The sequence below is a fragment of the Pteropus medius genome, unplaced genomic scaffold, assembly GCF_902729225.1.
Source record: "Pteropus medius unplaced genomic scaffold, Ma_sr-lr_union100, whole genome shotgun sequence".
In the NCBI taxonomy this organism is placed as follows: domain Eukaryota; kingdom Metazoa; phylum Chordata; class Mammalia; order Chiroptera; family Pteropodidae; genus Pteropus; species Pteropus medius.
In genome coordinates, this window is record NW_024347788.1 from 7,271,393 (window position 1) to 7,295,236 (window position 23,844).

Genomic DNA, 23,844 nt, shown 5'->3' on the forward strand with positions numbered 1-23,844 from the left:
GAATTTAACTTTGCTTACTGATAAAATTCTCAGGTATCTCCTTCTAATTATATTAGTATGGTGCCATCTTTAGATAGATCCAAAAGAAAAAAAACTGTACTGCATAATGAAAACACCACCTAGATTCTCCCATAAACGGTAGAGAAACAGTGTTAAAAGGGATGCAAGGCAGGTTTTCCAGAAAGCAGGCTCACGCCGCAGCAGGCATCTGAAAGATGCTTCTGGTCCTGCCAGTCATGGAGGATCATTTCAATCAGACCCTCTGGTGTCAATGTCTATTACTCAGTGCTTGGGTATCCTAGGCTTGTAAGAGCTCCCAGGGAGCAGGGCCAAGAAGTTTAAGACACATCCTGCTCTTGAGCAATCTGTCACCAACCTGGGGCAGTAAAAGTAGCATACATGTATGGACAGAACAGGTGTGAGAGAGACTCTAAGTCCTAGAATGCAGAGGCAGAGCCGTCAGTCCCTAGTGCAGCTGGAGCTGAATGAACAGGGCTGTCTTCTTGTCCTTTTGTGACATGGCACAAACCGCTTCCCAAAGGCCTTTGAAGAGGCCCGCAGTCCCTTGCTGTTGCCCTCTTTAGAGGCACCTGTATCACAGCATTTAAAGATTTTATTGCACCCATTCATTCATCCAACACATAGTTATCGGGCACCGACCAAGCACCGCACATTGCTCTAAGAGCTTGAGATGTCAACAGCAACACAAGTCCCCGCCCCAGTAAAAGTCATAATCTAGTAAAGGGAAGCAGACAATGAACTAAAAACATAATAAGTAAATTGTGTAGGAGGTTAGAAGACTTTATGGAAAAAACAGAGTGGGGTAAGGAAGTATGGGGCAGAGGGCACATGACAGTTTTAAATTGGTGGATGAGGGCAGCTTCATTGATGATATCATGTCTGAGCAAAGACCTGAAGGAGATACAGAAGTGAGCCAGGCAGACAGCTGGGAGAAAAGCATTCCAGAAGAACGAAGTGCCTATGCAAAGCACCCAGCAGGTAGGAGAGCACCTATCCAGCATGTTTAAAGTAAAAATCCAGTAGCCAGAGTGGAGTAAGGAAGGAGAAGTACAGAAGGAGACAGGCCCAAGAGGCAGTACAGGACCAGGTCATACACTGTAAAGACTCTGGATTTTATTCTGAGGAGAACAGGAAGTTATTAGAGGGTTAGACCAGAGGAATGACCTGATCTGTCACATGTTTTAAAGTAATCACTGACTGCTGTGGGGCAGGAAGGATGGACGTAGGGGGTCTAGCGAGGAGGCCCTTACAACAACTTAGGTGTCCGGTGCTGGTAGCTTCGGCCATCAGTTATCTTTTAAATCTCTTACTCAAATCTGTCAATACCTGCTGGACTTCGAGCGTCCTGAGGCCAAAATCTGAAATTTTTCAGCTTTGTATTCCCATCACTGTCTAGAAGCCATTAGGCTTCAGTAAACAGTTGTTGAGACATGAATAAAAGGAAGACTGGAGAGTAGGAAGGGAAGAAGAATTAAAAGGAGAAAAAAAGAGGAATGAAGGAAGGGAGAAAGGAAGTGGGGGAGGAAGGAGGGAGGAGAGAGGGAAGGAAGGAAGGAAAGAAGGAAGGAAAGTTGTTAGATTGGCAAGAAAAAGTAAAATCCTTGGAGGTTTTCTAACATAGTCTGCAAATATTTGAACAGTCTTGTAAAACTGCAAACTCATGACATGACTTCGGCAATTTGCCACACATATGGGTCACCTGAACATGTGTCCTTATTCTGATATAATCATGACTTACATAACGAATGGCACCACCCACAGCTCAGTAGCTCAGACAAAGCAGGCAATTTTCCTTTTCTTACTTGGAGAAGTTTGTCGTAACGCTGGGCAGACATTAGGAAGCGTCCATCTTCAAGCTGCATCTCCCTATTTTCCAGCAAGTTGTTCAAAACAGGCAGAACATTCCTCTCCGCCTTTTCCAAGCCTTCCAAAATGAGAGTTCTGCCTTCCGTGGCTGCACGCACCGCACACTGTTCCCAAGAAATGAAAGCAACGTAAGACATCGAAAACAGCAGAGCATGGCCTGATTTGACCCGCAGCGCAAATTACACGTGTGGTTCTTATCACATGGGACCACAAACCAGGAAAGCGGGGTCCCAGGTCTTGATTTTGCTTTCTCTGCCTATATGATCTCAGGCAAGTGATTTTCTCTCTTTAGGCCTGTTTTTCCATTTATAAAACGAAGAGCTGGAAGAAATGATCTCCAAGGTTCCTTTTGGCTGTACCATTTCAGATAATGCCCAGTGAAATAGAACGCTAGGCGCTATCTGTAAATCAGTAACACAATTAAACAAGGAAACAGATTCCTTGAAAGTAGAAACGAAGTTCACAGTCTGCCCTGTCTATCCCACGGGCTTCTCAAGAGAATCCAATACGTTAGGTGAGAACACATGGAGGCTGTCAGGTTTTAAACAGGAGTCGTCGTCCAAATGAATTGGGTTCATTGCAATGTTCAGTGAGACCAACACTACAAATGTACCAAAACGGAAAGATTCACACGGCCGGTTACAGACTGATTAGAGCCATAGTCCCATGAGTCTTCCAAGTATATTTTAAGAAAAGTAGTAATAAAGAAAAATAGGAAATAAAGTAGGCCCCAAATGGTAAGAGACAAGAAAACTATAATACAAAAAAAGTATTAAAGATGTAAAAAAAAATTTTTTTTTCTTTAACTGATAGAGCCTAAACAAAACAGACAACTTCTTCTCGGTCAAAATCCTTGAAAATGGTCAAAATCCTTGAAACCTTCAATGGTATTTCTCCTGCACATGCAACAGGAGGAGGATACATGCTGCTAAATTTCCACGACCACGCTCCCCTTAAACCTCTCCTTCGGCCTCCATGCACTGCATTCTGTTAGAAAAACTTTCTCCTTCTCTGCCTGCTCAATTCCATGTCGATGACGCCAGAATTACATCTTCAGCCCACAGTTCTCCTTAGGCTACGAGGTCAGCCTGGGTAATCCTACCAGTCGTGAGTTCCAGCTACCATCTCTCTGCTGGTGACTCCCCAGCCTGAAGCTCTCTCAAGCTTGACTGCACGATCCCTCACTGGGTGTCTCCGACCAGACTCCATGAGCACCTCAGGCTCCCCTGGAACCCTGAACACATCTTACTGCCCCCCCAAACCTGCTCCTCCTCCTGTACTTTCTATTTAAGGTGGGACCACCATTCTTCCATGCGAGGATCCTTGATTCCTATCTTACCTTCAACATTCAATTTATCACCCTGTCCTGATGATTTAACTTCCTTAACATTTCTTGAACTCATCCTTTGTACTATCCACCTAGTTCAAACTTTCCTTAGCTCTCAGATCTCCAACCTACTAAGTCTAAGCTCCTTAATTTGGCATATTTATCTATCACGATATGGCATCTATCTACGGATCCAACACCACTGTCTGACATCAGTTGCTTCACATTATATTTTTGCTACAATTAACTGGTTGTGATTTCCCTACACACACACACACACACACACACACACTCACAGATGTACTATACTGCTTTACTGGAAAAATCTGCCTTTATTAATACTGACCCCTTTGCTTGAAATTTAATTTTCCCTATAGTAATTAGCTACAAAATGACCTGAATGTCTAAAGGGAGAAAAAAGACAATCGCTATTTTTTAAAGACTCAATATTTTTCAAATAGTAAAGCATTTATCTTCCAAGCATAGAAAACAGACATTACTTAATCAAGCCTCCTTTTAATAAACTGTAAATATTATACTATATTGTAGAATTTAGATGTCCCTATACTACCATAAAAAATAACTTATGAAAACTACATTAGACTCAAGATGATCATCCTATTTTAAAAATAAAATAAATTCATATATAATCCTTCAAATTTATTATCACATATATTTTAATTCTTTTCTACCAACCTGGCCATCTTGTAGTAGTAGTTTTACTTTTTTTTTTTTTTTAAAGTGTGGATGTGATTTAGCTGTTTCTAAAGAACAGAAAAAAAGTTCTCATTTTTGCTAGGTATATAAAGGACAAAGCCATAAAAATAGTTTCTGAGACTATTTGAAATCAAAACACAAACTACTTCTTCTGAAAATTCCATGTTTCAGCCAAGGTTTCAATTAAGCTTTCTTTCACAAGAATCTATTTACTCCAAGACAGCACAGCTCATAACTTAAAAAAACTAAGTTACCACAACCTGAAGCTCCTCCCATTTGCTCTATTACGATCTAGATTGATCTGTGATAATCTCGAGGAGAAGCCACTGCAAATTTGCATCGTTCATGAGAGTTTTGCCTTCGTCCTTCGTAATAGCCATTGCCAAGCCAAGCTTCCGAGGTCTCCTTCAGCCCCTTCCCGTGGCCTTGCCCAGGACTTTGCTACGATGATTAAAGGCACCTGAACCGAGACTCCATGACTCACCCCGACTCCATCACAGTCCCTCTGGGTCTTCATCTTTCTGCTCTCCTGATGTCCGCCTTGGACAAGGTGTCGCTCAGCCTACCACCGAGGCTAGCCCTTTCTACTTAGAGCTAGTGGCATCTCCTCCCACCTCCTCCGAATTCTTCTTCCAGCAACTATGCCATCTCTTATTTGCATCTTCAAATTCCTTCCCTTCTACAAAAATGTCTGTAACTTTAAGAAAACCTACAGCCTCCTGATAACTCTTCATATCGTCTCTTTATCCTTTCCTTTATCCCCTTGAAAATGCGCTGCCTCTAATAAGCTCCCATCACCCTTATTTTACTGAAACTGCTCACTTCGAAGCACCAATAACCAAATCAGGCTTTTTCTTGATCTTCATGTTCTCCTTTTCTTCAACCCTCTTCCTTTGATCCTCTCTTGTGCTTCATCTTCTGTCTTGGACATTAACTAAATTCATTCTCCCCTTCCTTTCCCAGGCCCTTCCTTCACCTCCTGTCCTCTACGAAGCAAGCATTTCACAGGGTTCTACCCTTAACCATTTCACCCCCCCTTTTTTATCAGTTATTTCACTGGCGAAGATCTAAGCTACCCCCACAGACCCTCATTTGCTCATTAAGCACCCACTGCACGGCAGGCACCACATCATGGACTACATACGGCGCTCTAATTTTCTTTATTTTATTATGCTTGAAGAACATGCCCTGTGATCCTAGCCTGTCTCCTGAGCTCCATACGCATACTTCCAAATTCCTTTTTAACATCTCTGTATGGATGTTCAAACTCAACGTGCTGAATCAAATCAAGCTCACGACTTCTTCCCTAAACTGATGTCCATTTCGATTGAAGTGTAATTTATTCTCCCATCCCCGAGGATTCATTACTTCCGATTCCTCGAACAGTGTAAGTGTAACCTCTAAATACCTTATGTATCCATCACCTCTTTCCACTCTCACTGCCAGCATCCCAATGGAAGCCTTCATTTACTTCCCGCTTTTTTACTGGAAGAGCTAACGGGAGCGGGCACCATATCTCTATCTTCAGTTATCCTTCAGGCAATGGCATTCTAGCTGCTGGAAGTTATAATGACTAAATCGTGACATCTTTAAAGTCTATTTCAACAGTAAGACCCATAATTATATCATTTATCTCAACTTTATTTAAGAATATTTTTTAAATCCTCCCAAGCTTTGTTCTTATTAATTTAATGTTAAATTATTTGTGGTACAAACAATTTTAAGTGGCAATGAGAATAGATACTTTATAGTGCAATTGGATACAAAGACAAGAATATAAAAAGGACATTATAAATGTATAATGAGTATAATTTTTTTAGGTAAATAAAATGAAAATAAAATTGACATGCAAAGGATCATCCAAGATTTTGAAGATTTCTCTCAAATCTCAAATTGCTTATATGGTTTTAGACCCAGAGTGTATGCAAATTAAAAATGTTATATGTAGGCAACAATACTGGCTAAAGGAGGAAACCTTAAGAAAATGCTCTTTGGTAACAAAATGTGAATCACTGAATTTATAGAAAAAAATACTAGTTACTATTTCAGTATCGTCTTGCTTCCTGATTCGTCCTTAAAACAGATTATAAAATGATTAAAATACTTTCGCCAGTATTGCCAAACTTTATTAATGCAATCTGATAACATCCGTAAAGAAGAATATTAAAAATGGCTGACTAGCAAATCCACTCAGCACTATAATCTATCAACAATGTACTGCACTATATATACTGTGATCTCAGACTTAACTGGAGATGGTCGAGAGAAAAAAGTGCTATAAGTTTGTGCCCATCCGAGGCTCAAACATCCTCCCTCCTTGCACCGACGCCCCTGCCCCCTGTTTGCTCGGCACCTGCGTGTGGAAACACAACACTGACGTTTTCCTAGTTTTCCCATAGATGTCTTCAGCTGGTGAGAATCCTGTCCTTTACGCAGACTGGTACAACACTGGCTCACCGCGGGCTTTCCATGTTTATGGAATAAAAATGTAACCACTTAGTTAAAAGATGCTGTTGTGTAAGTTTAGGAAGAAGTTTGATAGGAAGGATGTGAGTTCTCTATGCCCACACTTGTATGAGAACAGAAGAGAACAAGTTGAACTGTCAGCATGGAAGGTTTAGGCTACATGTTTCAAAAATTTTCTATACAGGTTCTTAAATGAAATAATCGTGGTATAAATTTTTTAGTGTAAGCATAGAAAAAGAAAGGAGCAGTGCACACACATATTTTGTGTGGAATGAATACTAGTCATCACTTCTCAAAGCAGATCAACCAGAAAGACCCTTTCCTGCCTTCAAGCTATGGAGCTGCCAGAGACCTAATTTTCTCCAGCACGATCCTTCTGGACAAACCATCTCGTGTCGCAGCTTTAACGGCCCAACATGTGGACACAAAGGATTTCAAGTGAAAAGCAGCTGCATGACCTAAAATCAAAAGCTAAGTCCCTGTTCCAGATTTGCTTCTGATCTGATACAAGACCTAAGGCAAACGATTAATCTGGAGGTCTGTGTCCTCATTTCCTAAATGAGAGTATCCTCAAGGGGTACCGCACGACGTCACTGTTTATGAGTCAAAGCAGTACTGGAAAAAATGTAAAGCTCGCGAACCTATTAAAATATAAACTTTTATTAAGATAGCTATGATTTAATGAAAATAGACTCCAAAAAGCTTCCAATTACTCCAAATGGCTACACTGTAATAGCACTGAGGAAGCCAAAGTAAAATGGGGGAAAATTACATTTCGAGTTCTTTATTCTAAAATATCAGAAAAGGACCGGACTGACTTTGGTCATTCTAGCACTCACCTGCTGCGCGTGCTTGCAGGCAGCTGGTTTACCTCTCTGAGCCTCCCTTTTGTAAAGCTACGCTGACTACGCGCTTATCTCACAGACTATGCTGAAGACTGAGTGAGGGAGCCTGGGGGTGCACAGCAAGCCTTCAAACAGACTGCTGTTACTATGAACACGACCATCCTGCAGTCATTGCCGTCGTCCCTGACATCATCTCTGCTCTTCCAGAGACGCAGAGGAAAATGGAAGAAGAAACCGAAACTCCGGAATCGACCAATCCTGGTTTAAACCCCACCACTGCCATTTATCAGCTGCATGATCATGGCCCTCTAAGACTCTGACACTTCACCTACAAATCGGGGAAGTCAGCTCCCTCCTACGGCTGTTTTGGGAACTGAATGCACCTGGCACAACAGAGGACCCCAGTAAAAGTTCTTTCTATCTCTCTTGATTTTTTAAGTAAATTATACAAATCTGCCAAACAGTTAACATTATGTGAGTAGGTAAGAGTTTACCTGTGTAAAATGGCAACATGATAAGCAGCCAAGGCCTGGGTTGTGACTAACACAGCGCCCAGAGTAAACACAGACAGACTTTTTCCAACTGTCCAAGTGACAATCAGGAACATAACAATATGGCTGCAAAGGATCTGGTGCAAATACCGACTTCAGCCACTCTCAACAGCCTCGCTTCTACAGGAGACACTTTCCAAATTCCAAAAACTTAATTTAAGAATGAAGATAAGACAGCTTTGTAATTTTTAATAGTGGTTACATGTGGAAAGTGGCTTCAGCATCCACAAATGGGATAAAGTTTACAAGTAAAAGTTTTTCTCTATTTGCTAAAATAAGTAAGAGGAATTTAGACAAGATAAAAAAATCTTATTTTCTGGTCAATGGCACTGTTACTTAATTTATTAAGAGTTGCTTTTGATGACCTGTTGTAATATTTAGGCAGTGCATTAAAAAAGTTAATCCTTACTTTTTCTAATACTAAGAGAGAATCAAGAATAATCCAAAACAGAATACATTAAAATGTTATGTAACTGTTTAAAGTGCATTTTTATATTTAATAGTAAATATATATATTGTATATCATAGAACTTCACAGTATTGTGTCAAACAAGTTAACAAGGTACAAATGTGAAAAGAGAGTTCCTGGCTTAAAATAGTTAAAATCATTTGAAATTCCCCATCTTGGCTTTTTTATCTTAGGAATAAAGAGAGTCTCCTGTCAGTCGGACATGAAAACTAATTTATTTGTAGCTGAGCTAATTTATATTGGCACATATTTGAGTAATCCAGGCAACTGTATATTGACTTAAAGTCCTCTCTTTGGAGTCATATGGCGATAAACAGAATTAATAATGAGAATGACAATAAGTAAAGTAAGAAAAATGAGGATAGTAAAAGATTTTTAAAGGGTTAGAATATCGGTGATTTAGGCTTTTTCATATATTGTTATCTTCTGAGGCAAATGAAAACTAATATGGTAGCAAAATTATCTTAGTCTCCTATTTCTCCATGGGTGTCATAATTATTGGTCATATAAAATTTCATATTTCTGTTCTTTAACCAATTCTTCTTCTTTAAAAGTAATGTATAATCTGCTTACCAAAGTAATTGCATAAAAAATATTTAAATGACCTTCATATCAACTAGTATCTAAGTTATGGGAAATATTTACATACACAAGCATGGTATAAATTTCAACGTTTTCTTAACAGACTGTAACTTATTTAATCAGCACCTCTCTCCTTTTTTGTACCAGCTCAATTCATTGACATCTTATAGAAGCAATAGCCAATAAACATAAAAAGGATTAAAGCTGGTTAATAATTTTAACGCACATTAAGGCCTATCAATTTGGCAAAGTACATACTCAGAAACACTCAGTGTTGACAAGAATCCATGAGGCGATCTCATAGTGCACTGAAGAGAGTATGAGTTAGACTAGCCTTCCTTGAAAGCAATTTGTCAATAAATACATATCAAGACTCTTGAAAACGTCCAGACCTTTTGATTAGTAATTATATTTCTAGTATTGAAATCTAAAAAAGTAATCGGAAATAATAACAAGATACAGATTGGTATGACATTCACCAAAGGGTTATTCATAATAGTGAAAATTTAGAAAGAACCCAAATGACCTACAACATAAAAATGTGGATAAAATGGGAATGTTAAATAAATAATGTCATATGTATTTGATAAAATACTATTTGGACACTAAAAATCATATTTTTGAGGAATATCTCATGTCACAGGAAGGTGCTTCTGATCAAATACCAGGTTCTTAAAAAAGACTATAAAACTTTGTATACACGTATACAGCATTTTGTAAAAATTATATATGATTAAATAAATATGCATATAGACACGATAGAGAGAAATTCAGAAAATATTCACACTGTTGGTCTTGACGGGAGAAGAAAATGAGCAGTAATTTTTATACTCTTCCATGTGCTCTTAGCATTTATTGTACTATCCTTCCTTACGATGTTTCTTTCGTTTTTCCCACTAAAACACAGGCTCTATGATGAAAAGAATCTGTTTCTTTTGTTCACTGCACCTAGATAGTGCCCAACACATAGCAGTCATCTCAATAAATACTTGTTAATTAATAAGTACTATATTATATAATCTAGAAACTGAGCATTTGTGACTTGATTAATCAAAAAAAATAATCATTATTTTGAAAGAAAATACAAATTCTCCATGACAGAATTATTAACCTACTTGTGACCTTGGAGAGTAGCAGTCGAGTCTAACCTCATCAATCATCCTTAATCCTGCATGAAAATAAGCAGTGGTCGATGGCCATGACCCCCAACTGGGCTTTGGGAGTTTTGCCAAGGTGTTCAGCTAAAATGTCATTTCGTAATTACTTGGACATCACTCAAATGTGCACACAATGCCGACCACACTGAAAACCCCAAACTTCTCTCCCAGCACCCACCAGGTGGCCACAAATATTTTTCACCTTCACTGGCCCATCTAGGTTAGAGGCGTCGCCTGACAGGAAATGAAGACACCGCATCTCTCTTGATCCAAGATATCAAAGTCAATAGTTAAGACTATTAAATAAGTAAAAAATTCTCAATAAAATAAATATAAAGATCTTTTAGTCTAACAAACATATGACCAGCAGGTAATCAACTGGCAACTTCCATCCATGAAGAATTCAGATGAGTATTATTCATTCTGATGACTCAAAACAGATATCAAAAAGAAAGGTATCTTTTCCACTGGAAAGCCCCCTGGTCTCATCCAGAGCTCATTTACTCTTAACTTCCTTAAAATTTAATGAGGTTGATTATCCAAGGAGAAATCTATCATCAAGTATAAGTGCCAAGTATATTCCAGACAGTTTCTGGTGCCAGAGATAAGCAAGATCCTTACATTCTAGTGGGGAAGACAGACAATAAACATAAAAACAAAGAAATAATTAGGCCAATCCAGAGAGTGATAGGTGCTCTGAAGATTACACTATGTAATATGACAGCACGGTACACGGAATGGGGTGGGCAAGGTCAGTGACTACTTTAGCTAAAATGTTCCCAGAATTTATAATCTGAATGATGAGGTGGCAGCGATACGCAGATCTAGGAGAAGATAATACAGAGCAAAGGCTCTGAGGCTGGAAAGCATTTGGTCTCTTTTTAAGAGAGCAAGGCCACTATAACTGGAGCACGGAAAGCAAAGCAAAGGGGGAAGAAGATGAAGTGGATAAGATCAAGTCCTGTAAGGTGTTGTAGGCCATATGAAAGGGTCTGGATTTTATTCTAGGTGTGATGAGATTGCGTGGCTTTAAGCAAAAAACGGATAGGATCTGATTATGAACCAACAGTAAGGAATATTAACTGCCAGGAAATGAGATAGAAGAAAAACTATGAAAATCAGATACAATCTCAATAAATAGTCTGAAGCAACTTAGAGAATAAAAACATTTGTACACCTCGGTCACAGGTTTTGAAGGTGTTAATGCAGCACAACTTCCTAAATAACTGGTATTCATAATGGGTAGGATTCCCCAAGAAACCATAAAAGTATGAAATACTACCATACATTTATGTAGCACTTTAAACATTTTATAAACTGGTAAAATAGATATATGAAAATATGATTTTTAGAATGGCACGAAGGTATATTACAGAGTTTCATCTCAATAATTTGTTTCAAGAAGTAAATCTTAATCAATAAATTCAGTTACATAAAAACTCAATTTCTGAAATTTCTAAATAGCCAGTTTTAAGCTGTCTTTAAAATTACAAACATATAAAAATCCACTTTCTCTTTCCAACTGTTTACATTGCAACAATCAATCCAAATATAAAATTCAATCGAAAAATGTTTTTAAATCCGTGCTCTACCGTACGAAGCCAGTTCTTCCACCGTCATTTAAGCATTCTTTTTTAAAAATATCAAATTTCTATAGGCAGGTAGTAGAAAGTAACTGAAAATTAAGAAATCAGCATCGTGATCTTTAACCAACATTTCAGAACCTTTGATTTCATCTAGTTTCTGATTTCGTACTAAATCAGGAAGACATTTTCCAAGAACAGAAAAACCAAAAACCTACATCGAATCCGTCTGAAGAGAGCACAGTGCATCTATCTGTCACTGCTACAAAAGCTACTCCCTTTCTACTTTAACAATCAGCGCCGTGTAGACCGCGAGCACCCCGTCCCGTGTTGCGCGTCGTGAGGACTCGCCTGGTCGATGTAGAAAGCTGAGCCCGCACGGATCTCTCGGCGCTGCTTGAGGTCGCTCTCCGTGGTGTCCCTTGACAAGGAGATGTACTCTACCTCCCGTTTGGTCAGCTCCTGTAGGGCAGAGAGCGAAATTGTTCCACAGTAAAATCAAATTCCCAGCATGCTCTGGAGCTGATGATGCCCCTGCCCTGGAGAAGGGCATTTAGATGTAATTCTGAATTAAAACATTTTCGAGCCTCAGTTTTGCAAAAAAAATACAATAAATTGAGCGTTAATCGAAACATGTATGTCTCTCTCCTCAGAGCTCTACTGCTACTGCACCCTGTAATTTACCACTTAATAATTATTTACTATTTAAGCAATAATAGTCACAATTGGATCTTATAAATCTTAATGTCTCCTATAGAATTCTTTTCAAATATCATGAGCAATAATTAGGCTACTTGGTTTTCTCCCAAATGATAGCCATTTCTGCAAGTAATGTTCATCTTTTTTTTAAAAGAATGATTTAAATTAATTCATTTAATTAGCCAATGTTTACCAACTGTATGCAATATGTTAGGTACTCTACCAAGTGTGAAAATAAGATTAATACCAACAGGGAGGTCAACAGAAGGGAGAGACACAAACATAGCTGTTCAGGAAGGAAAAGAAGAAAAAAAATGATGAAAAAGAGGAAGGGGAGAGGGAGGAGGAGAAGGAAAAAAAAGAATTATTTCACACACAAAAAAAACACATATGCAGAAACCATTTCTTTTAGAATAATTTACCCATCCCAAAAGTCATGTTGCTTACATGTAACAACTATGTAGAAGTTTTTAACATTACCCTTGATTTATTACAATGTTGAATTAAAAACAGTGATATTCTCCAATCAAATTAGGCATATGAGGTTTTTACTAAACAGGGAAAACAAATGAATTTACTGGAGTGTAAAGAAAAAAGCTGAATGAGCACGCCATTAATGCTCGTTATTTGCATGCCCGTTCATCTCATTTCTTTATACTCCAGAAAAGAGACCTTTTTCTCCACCGCATCTCCGTGTGATATTAATAAAAATATATTATTGTTGTCATTATTTTTAAAAACTGTGCCTGTTCCCATGCACTCATAAATTTAAGTTTTTATGGAAAGAAGAAAAATATTTCAAATAGAGAAAACACATATCGCAGTGGCGAAGATATGGTGATCCCAAATGATGCTTTTCTAAGTAAGAATGAACTGCCTGTGAGAGCACAGCTTTGGAGTAAAGGAGCAAGTTCTCTTTTGCCAGATACCTCCTTCTTGCTTCTGAAACACATCACTGGACCTTCACGTCTGTGTCATGGATTGGCTGAACGTGATCACACTCACCGAAAAACCCTCTCACACTGGTTGACAAAGTGACGCATGCCCCTTACCACTAAAAGGTACCACAGTAATACCCTGAACTGCACAGCGAGGATACGATCCTCGGCCCTGACAGCTTCATCCCAAGATTGTCATCAGCCAAGACAAGCACCAGAGTCTCTGCAGCCGCTCCTGACAGAGGCGTTCTGAGCAAGCTCGCTCACAGCTCCAGAGCAGCGGGTGGAGGCGGCCGCAGTGGTCTGCTGTGCTTTTGTGTTATCTACTTAACTCTTTTTATAGGAGTTAAATATGAACACAACTATCAAATTACTTCTACTTAATTTCTCATTCATTCAGCAGGTTTGCCCCCAAATTTCTGCCTTTAAAAAACTAACCCACTGTGGCTAGCACTGAGCATAGGCCCTTGTATTGCACGGCAATGGTGCCCACGGCAGAGTCTGCAAGGCAGTTCAGGCCAGTAAGGTTTTTTATGTGTATTTTCACATCCTAAAGCTGCCACAGTTCTATTTCACAATTTAAAGTTTTGTTTTGTTTTAAGATGCAGGCTTCATGCTTACAGACTTTTGTTGCATTTTTGAACCAGCGTGATGGTTGTCATTCCACATTCCTTCTGAACAAGCTTTAAAGTCTTTCCAGAAATAAAAGCAAAGTGAGATACTGTGGTCTTCGAAATGAGCCAGGTAGGGGGGTGCACATCTTAAAATTAAAGAGATTCCAAATCAGGGATCCTCAGTAGCTGGCTCTGCATTCTCAAACAACACACGTTGGCCTTGTACATTAACACAGTGAGGACACAACGCACACAATGGCACATTACACCTCACAAACTGCTTCTGTGAACAAAAGATATGAAAGGTATGGGCTAGAGGCAGTGAGGTTCTGACTTGTTCACTGTATTGTGATTCCTGCCCTACAGGATTTTAGAAGTACCAAAATAAATTCACCACTGACATAGAAGAGTATGTGACCTATATTTCAAAAGCATAGAAATTAATTCTTTAATGTCAAGTAACACAAGGAAGTTTTAAGTAAGGTTTTCCTTTTTATCCTAAAAAGTATCTTCAGAATAAAACAACGTCATCTGATAGAATTTTCCCTCTAATCACTAGAGCACTGCCTATTAATGCTGACAACACGGTAGAAAAAAGTCTTGTAAATTTTTTTACTTGGGGTTGAGAATTGAATATTTCAACTCACATCACAGCCGTGCTCAGAGAACTGTAAAGATTTGAGATGACATGTCGGGAAAAGGAAACTAATGAGATTTGAAGTCTAGCTCCATTATTGACTAGCTGACAAAGCCTGAGTGAGTTATTTAATGAACGTGCTTTCTCTTCTATTAAAAAAAAAAAAAGGATGTGTAACACATAAGAAATACCTATAAACCTTAGGCTCCCTTAAAGGTCACTTAACCTCAAAAAGTAAAAAAAATTATCTGGCTTTTAAAAATGTGGATCTGAGATAAACAGATGTTCCCTAAGTAGTATAAAACTAAGTTTTGTTTTGTAATTTCAGAGTTGCTGATTCTATTTGCTGCTCATTGACTGAATTTACATTTCTTTTCCACTGGAAGTGGAGGACTTTCTAGTTACAGCAAGAATTGGCTAAAGCTGTGAAAGGCAAATACACATTTTCTTCCCAAATAACTATTCTAAACTCTTTATGTAAACAAATCATTCTTCAACATTAACAATTTTTTTCAAGTAAAATTAACAATTTTTTTCAAGTAATGGCTAATCCTGATATTTTTATAAATTCTTAATCTTGATTTATTTTACAACGGCGGTCCCCAATCTTTTTGGCACCAGGGCCTGATGCTCCTAGGGGAATCGAATGCCTGATGATCTGAGGTAGAGCTGAGGCGCTGATGCTGGCGCTGGGGAGCGGCTGCAAACACAGATGAAGCTTCGCTGGCTTGCTGGCAGCTCACCTCCTGCTGTGCGGCCCGGCTTTTAATAGGACCGGTACCAGTCCACGGCCTGGGGGTTGGGGACCCCTGTTTTTACAACATAACTTATCAAAGTTAAGAGTCTTAGAATGCATAGGAATTGACTGCTTACCAGGTACTGCATAGCAATAGAGCGTCGAAGAGGCCCGGGAGGTCCTATTAGAAAGACATCTTGCCCCAAAAGATCCTTCTGCATTATCCATCTCAGATGCTGAATTACAGATTGAGCCAGAGAGTCTGAAACTTTAAGGAGGAAAAAAAATTAAATTAAATCCAAATCAGACTACTACATATAATATAAACCTCCAAGCAATAAGTGAAGATAGTATATTATATTAAAATACATTCAAATACATGTATATACACATACATTGATACATACACCTGGTAAATTTTCACAATGTTTTGCAATAAAACCATCATTATCAATATTAAAACAGGACAAAGTGTATGATATCACATAATCTAACATGTAAAAGCTTATTAAAACATTTGAACGATAACCTGTGTCATGGAAGGAATAGAAGTGATTTTCAAGGATGATATGAGGAACAGTATCATTACTTTATCACAGTTTTAAGGCCCAATCATTTTGTTCTAAAAAGGAGCTATGATTAAATCCTCCCAGACAATTAACGATTATTGTAGTCTAGAAAACTTAAGAAAACTATATTATAACGTAAGTTGGCAATGGGTTGTGAGATCTCAAATTTCATAGTTTGATGAAGACTTTAAATGACTTCTTTAGAATTTAAGTCTGCTCTACGCCAACTCTTCTGGGAATAGAAGACTAAGTCTACTATTAAATCACCTGTTAATCTGCTCATCCTCTGCCAAAACATTTTCTAAAACGTCTGAATTAATACAATTAACTTGTGTTTGCTCATTTGTAAATCACCCAGTGACCCAGCAAGTGCATCTCTAAGTACATAAGAAAAACTCTCGCCTTGTACATCAGGAGAGATATAGAATATTCATAGCAGTGTCGTTCAAAGTAAAACTGGAGACAAGAGATGAATAAAACACACGCAGTAGAATATTACATAACAACAAAAATGTAATGAACTACCACTGCTTCCAACAATATGTTTGACTCTTAAAAGGTATAATATTGGGTAAACAAATTAAGTCTCAGAATAAATCACATATGATACTATCTTGATAAAGCTCAATAAGCTAGCAAAAACTGCATTCTTTAGAAGAAATACATACACATACAGTGCTTGAAAAAGCAAATAAGCAAGAGAACGATAAATTCAGGATAATGGATACCTGGGCATGGCTCATTCTCACGGATGGCTTCAGTGGTATTGGTGAGTCTAGTTCTTAGACTGGGTGTGGGCTACAGTGTTTGTTTCATTCTTGTACTCCATTTTATACATAAACACACACACATATATTTATATGTACATATTTATGTCTTGATTATTCTATGCTTTAAAATTTTTGTTTAATCACCCAGTGAGGTCATGAAAGAGTTCAAGGATCAAACTAGAACCCATACCGAGGATGAAGGTGGGCTGTTTACCCCACTCTGACCGCACGATATCACTAAGGTAGTCCCCCTGCCTGCCCCCAAAAGCTAACGTATAATAATTGGAAAAAATAAATACAAATTTCTCATTTTCTTCTGCTAAGAAGATCGAGGACAAGGTTTTGGGCAGACTGGTTGGTTTGTCATGTTACTGGGTCACATGAAGCATCTCATAATTTCCTGACATCAAGTGCCTCGGTCTGAAAGGCAGGAGACTCATCACCCCAGGGCAGGCTTGGCTTCCATCCTCCCGCTGTGAATCTTCTAGGACATATATGGGGCAGAGGGGGAGGAAATCATTCCCTGCGTGGGGGCGGGGACAAAAACTGGTTCCTAGAAGGGGGCTTGAGAAAAATTCTCGGATATTACAATGGTCTGTTGTTCACCAAAAGGCCATCATGCATAAACAGATAGATAGATACGCAGTATACTTATGGTATTCAAATGTCATAGGGTTGGGAAAGACAATTGGAGAAAAATGTCCTAGATTAAGAAACATTGCTCTAAGAACTATATATGAGAATCTATCAAGGGGCCTTATACTGCTAGGGTACAATTCACCTGAGCCTTTGACAGTCAACCTCATTTATAACCACCAGATGTTCTCTTAGCTACTGTCCTTCTTCCTTCAGGCTTAAACCCATTTTTTTTTTTCTTTTTAATAACAATTTTATTTGAGCTATAACTCATATATTATACAATTCATCCATTTAAAGGTATGATTTAATGGCTTTTAGTATATTCAAAGCAACCATTACCACAATCGATTTTAGAACACTTTCATTATTTCGAAAAGGAACCCCATACCCCTTAGCAATCGGCTCCCAATCCTTTATCTCCCCTGGTCCTATGCAACCACTAATCTTTCTGTCTTTCTAGATCTGCCTATTCTAGATATTTCATGTACACTGAATCCTATAATATGCAGTCTTTTGTAACTGGCTTATTTCACTTAGCCTAATATGTTCAAGGCACATCCATGTTGTAGCATGTATCAGTAGTTCATTTTTTTAACTGCTGAATAATCTTCCATTGGATAGATGTATACCACATTTTATTTATGTGTTCATCAACCGATAGACATTTGGGTTATTTCCACGTTTTCGCTATTATCAATAATGATGTTATGAACATTCATGTACATGTTAAACCTATTTTTGTGACATACGGTCTACTCTATTTCAAGATGAGTCAGTCCGCTTGCTGTGAATGAAACAAAACAAGAGTTAAGAAGCTCTAACTTCTCCATCAGTAAATTAAGTGATGTCCCCTATGTTGTGGACCTACTTCCTCTCCTTGAACTCTAATATCAACTGTATCATTAACAACTTAACATTTGGAGTCCTTTATCTTTACATTTTCACACATCTCAGCCTCCTTTGGCCACAGGCCTTCTCTACACTATTCTTACAGTTCTGGGTCGCTCTCCGTGTTCGACTTTGGCAATGTGCCTGGCCAGCCATTACCTGGACTTGACTATTTAAAATTTGAAATTTCCAGGGTTATAGAAGATAAAGCCAAGTCGGTCTCTTCGGCTTCCTCCTATCTTTTATTGTTTATAACTATTCACAACTACTCATAATTACAGGTTCTCCACTTCGTTCTATATAGTTCCATTCCGTGTTGAACGCCTTGACCGTGGAACTATGGTCATTTTCAGGATTTCTTTTAAAGTTGAAGGCAGAAGTTCTGAATCAAATGTGAGATCTGCCCCTCACATGTTGTCAGTGATAATCAATCCTGAGATTTAGAAATCATTTATTGTTATTTTTAACAGACTGGAGAAGAATCAGGGTTATCCCTACCATCACAGAGCAGTCTGTACACCAGTGTATCCTCTTATGTAGCAGGGAAAGGCATGGTGTCTCTCACAGCGGGAACCCTGGGAGTCGTGTATTATCGCGAGCAAGCTCCCGGGAGTGTCCTCTCCTCAGCCTGACCTCCCTGTGTGATGAGAAGCCCTGGCCTGTGGCACATCCGACTGCTCTCAGCAGTCTCCTCCTTACTCTTGCCGTTCGACAGTGGTTCCCAGCTAGTGGCAGTTCCGACTGCCACGACTCTATCCCAGCTGGAGCATCTGGCAGTGTCTGGCGTGCTGTTAGTTGTTGCAAAACTTTGGTGATGAAGGATAATTCACTACACTACCGACATTTAGGGAGGCTAAATGCAATGTCTACGACAGTCCCATCCACCCAATATGCCAATGGTACCCTGTTGAGAAATACTGCGTCTGCATCTGCATTTTTTTCCGAGGTTTCTGTTGCTTGCACACCACTAATGAGATATTTCTACTTAATCACAATTAAGCCCAGGGAAAAAGTTCCTCTCAGTTTCTCCACCTTCTGAAAGGTGAATCTGTCAGAGCGGCAAGTCAGCAGTGAGTGAGTTCCACCTTTAGATTGAGTTCTGATGTCAAGATATCTAGGCTCTCAAGTCTGGCACATTTCAAGTCTGCATAGTTTTAATTTATATAAGCACCTTCTGAATCCCGTGGCCTTGGACTTAGTCTATGCTAGAACTTCACAAAGACTTCTACTCCCTTCTCTTACCCGCCCTCGACAACAGTAATAACAGTGGCTATAATTTACTGCATTCCTGTCAAGTGCCAGGTAAAGATACAAATGATTTTTCATACGGTATCTCATCTAGATCTCACATTCCTGGAAGGTAGCAGACTATATAGTGTGTAAGGATATAGACTCGAGTCAAACTGTTCTGCTATTTACTACCTATGTAATCTGACCAGTTATTTAAACCCTCTGGCTGAGTTTCTCTACTGTATAATGGATATGATAAATGGACTTACTTATAAAGTTGTTATGATGATTAAATGAGGTATTTAGAAGTAAGTACCATATAAGCATTTGTTAAATACTCCTATTTTACAAAAAAACAAAGTTTTTACAGTGGTATCATTTGTCCACGGGTTATAACTGCATAGACCAAGATTTAGACCTAAACTGTTTGAGTCCAAAGCTTGCACTCCAGCCATTATGTCCTACTGCCCCTTCAAGATCTTTTTAACAGGCTCTACCTTCGGGTCTAAGTATGGACCTCACAGGCTCCATCAAATTTAGTGGACTTGCTTGTCTGGCCATTAAATCTATTTCTTGGTTTTGGATGATACCAAAGGTATCATGTTTAATTCTTTTTATTAAAATTTCAAATTCATTCTGTTGTTTACATTATACTATCAGAGGACCCACTTCTCCAAAAAAAAAAAAAATCCCATTTTCACTTATTCATATTTTAGTATAGTGTGTTCCATCAAAGAAAATATTTGTCAAGAAACTGCATTAAACTACTGAGAGAGAGCACCACGCGTTGCTGTGTCTGTGGTATACTTTACATTAATCTTGAAACCAGCTGTATTTTTAGGATGGCCTCAAGAAAACATGAGTCAGACTTAAAAGCATTCCAGAAATAGAAACAAGATGTAAGACTGTACATTACGAACATCTGCAAAAACAACCGCCAAATCACCCTGCATAACCTAACATAGACACGGCCCAGGGCGCAAGAGAGAGCCCCAGCTTCAGTGTTCAGGCACAAGATGTTACCTTCTAGGAGTGCACACAATGACAAAATCATGTCCCTGTAACACCAGGGAGCTTGACCCTATATTCCATAATTTCCTTCTCTGTGTAAAAATAAAACATCTGGTTCATATTGGGCTAAATTCCTCATTCAATTTCTAGCCAATATTTGTTTCAAAAATATTCAAGGACTTTAAAATAATTCTACTAAAAGAACTTAAATTATAATTTTCTCCCTTCACAAGCTCAAATTTGTCACATATGTAAACATTAAAATTAAAATTTCAAAAAATTATGCATCATTCAAATTCCACTATAATAAATCCTTCCAAGATAGTGAGATTTTCTAAGTATTCCAAGAGGCAACATCATATAATGGAAAGAAAAAGTCTTTGAAGCCAAACAGACCTAATTGTAATTTCTCATCCTGTCCTTTTCAGTGTCCTTGGACAAGTATTCTGAATCTTCTAGACCTAAGGTTCCTTGTTTTCAAAAGAGAGGGAATAATACCTACTGAATATGGTTATTGTGAGGACTGCAGGGAAAGCACCTCGTCCAGCCCTCAGCCAGTAAGAACCGGGAATGAAAGGGTGCTAAAGAGACTGACCATACAAAGAGCTGGCAAGAATGTGGAGGAACTGGAACTCGTATATGTTGCTGGTGGAAATGCAAAATGATACAACCACTCTGGAAAACAGAATGTCAGTTTCTTACAAAGTTCAACACTTACCACGTGATATGACCATTTCACGTGCAGTATTTACACAAGAAAAAAGAAAGCATATGTCCACACAAAGAATTGTAGATGAATGTTCAGAGCAGCTTTATTTCAAAAGCCTCAAAATGGTAACAGTAATGTCCATCAACAGGTGAATGGATAAACAAATTATACTATTTCCATACAATGGAATTCTACTCAGCGAGAAAAAGAAATGAACTATTAAGACATGGAAGAATCTCAAAATAATTATGCTGAGTGATAGAAACTAGACAAAAATAGTATATATTATAAGTCCATTTACAGAAAATTCTAAAAAATCCAAATAAGTTTATAAAGATCAGTGATTCCCAGAGACCAGAGGAACTAGGGACAGTATCGAGGGCACAAGTAAGCTTTGGGGGAGGTGACAAATTTATTTTATTAGTATTTTGACTATAGTGATGTTTCATGGTTATATACATATGCCAAAACTTATGAAATTGTACATTTTAAATATATGAAAATTGTTATATGTAAATCATACTCAGTAATACTGTTAAAACAGATTAGAATAATATATTAAAATGTTAACAGTGTTTATTATTAGGTTTATATCTTTTCTTATTAGGCTAGGTTTTATCCTTTTTTTTAGTGTTTTACAAATTTTCTGTACTGACTGTGTTTTATTTTATTAATAGGAACAAAAAGTTATATATTTCTTAAAAAGCCATATTTCAAAGTAATAATAGCCATACTGGAAGTAGGGAAGAATTGTGATAGAGAAAGTAGCAATATGATGGGTACAATAAATAAAAATGTTTTGACTGGTCTTTAGATCACAATTTAATATCCAAAATTCAATTTGCAACTCAGCCCCCTAAAGTGTTTCTCTCTAAAGTATTGCTAAATTACGATAATTTACTGAAAATATCTTTGTTGGTCTTAGTATAGCTACTCACATTCACGACAAGACAATGACAATCAAAAACACAAAATGAGACCAAGGAATGACCTTTGATTATGAACACATCTCAGAAGAACCAGCAATTTTCAGGTCCTGCATAACGAGTCAAAATTTTTTAAACATAAAGCGTGGACGTTTTATTTTTATGAGTCAGGTCACAGAAAAAGCAGTTAGGACTTATAATGAATGTTTATTTGAATGAAAGCTTCACTTTAAACATGGGGTTTTTATTAGGTTTGGCTAATACATGCTTACTATAACAAAGAAAAAAATCCAAAATGTAAAAAAAAAAAAATGTATGTGATCTCTCTTGACCCCTCCCTCTTCCAACCCCACTCTTCAGCCAATGCCCCAGAGGGAGGCCAAGCTAAGAGCCTGGAGTGCATCCTTCCACACTTTTCTCTGTATATAGGTAGACATACATATAAAACACCTGTAAGAGGTGTTTCGAAATAATTTTTTTAAACAAAAATGGTATCATACTTTATATACAAGTCTGCAGTCTGTAAGTTTTGCTTAACGATATCACATGGACATCCTCTAGGTCTATAGATAGAAATCTAATGTTTGTTTTTAACATTTGTGGAAGATTCCAAAACATGGATATACAATAATTTATTAAGTCATTCCTCTATCGATGTACTCAGATAGCTTCTAGATTTTGCCACTACCAGAAACACCAAAATGTTGCCATATATATTGTGTACAAATATCCTTCTTTATGTGCTGCTTTTTTCGGATAGAACCTAAAATGAAACTGCCATACCGAAAGGTATGTATATTTTTTATTTTAATAGCTACTACCATGTAATAGCTACTTTCCAAAGAGGTCATATGCACTCACGCTTCTACAAGTAATGTACACAACATCATTTCTCTGGAACCTTGTACTGGACATCATAATACATTTAAATTTTGACCCAGGTGATGTATGAAAATTTCTATCTTACTGTATAATTTGTATCTCCCTATAGGGTTAGAATACATGTTCATACACTTATTAGGATTTCATCTCCTCTGACAAGCCTATTTAAATCCTGCCTGTTTTTTACTAGACCACATGATGTTTCTCAATAATCTGTAAGATATATTTGTATATTTTGGGTATTGATCCTCTGTCTATCACATGTGTTACATACACATTAAAAATGCGATGTTTAAGTTAGAAGTTTACTACGTGAATTCATTTTCTCTTTAAACAGTGTCATTAATGGTGGCTAAATTACCAGGTAGGTCCCAAAAAGCCTATTTAACATATTACACAGCTCAAAAACTGCACATCTGCAATGAAAGTTGCAGAAAGCAACAATGGTCATTAAACAAAATAAAATGCATCAAAAAATGTTGAGCCATCTTTAACATGGTGCCTGGGAGAAAGATTAAAGAAAAATTAGGCACTGAATAAAGATTGCTGCAGAGACTAGAGATTTCAGGTCACCTTAAAGGGCTTTAAAAGTTGATGGGACTCTTCCTTTGGAGGGCTCTATTCTTAAAAATACATCTAAAGAAATCTCAGACAAAATCCTTTTCTCAAATTCTCATAAAATAGAGGCAATTAGCACAACTACTAAAAATAAGGGAAATCTTAAGCATTGAAGGCCTTGCCTCTCAGATTGTTTTTCAAGCTCCTATTAAGTAAGGGAATCTTAGGTAATCAGCTTCCTAGAGGCCTTCCAGTAAACTTTGTCACTAATTCATTAAAACCGACAAGTAGCTGCAAAGATTATTCCACATTACCTACATTTACACAAAGATGACGTCGTTTTTTTCCATGGTGTTCTGTCATTTATGATGTTGATGAGGTTCTCAAACCTCTTAAAACTATTTACAAACTAAAGATAAAAGGTTTTTTTCCCCCAAAAAACCTCTCAACCTGT

General features: G+C 37.8%; 1 protein-coding gene across 6 annotated transcripts in view; it reads right to left on the minus strand.

The window, feature by feature from the left end:
• Positions 1-23,844, minus strand: part of VWA8 (von Willebrand factor A domain containing 8) — a 265,675-nt gene that overhangs the window by 223,986 nt on the left and 17,845 nt on the right. For all 6 annotated transcript variants that reach the window (XM_039877207.1, XM_039877209.1, XM_039877206.1 and 3 more), the window contains exons 3-5: positions 15,346-15,476; positions 11,936-12,046; positions 1,824-1,991 (exon numbers count right to left, since the gene is read on the minus strand). In XM_039877207.1, coding sequence (XP_039733141.1) covers positions 1,824-1,991; positions 11,936-12,046; positions 15,346-15,476 — 410 coding nt within the window. The remainder of the gene's footprint in view (positions 1-1,823; positions 1,992-11,935; positions 12,047-15,345; positions 15,477-23,844) is intronic.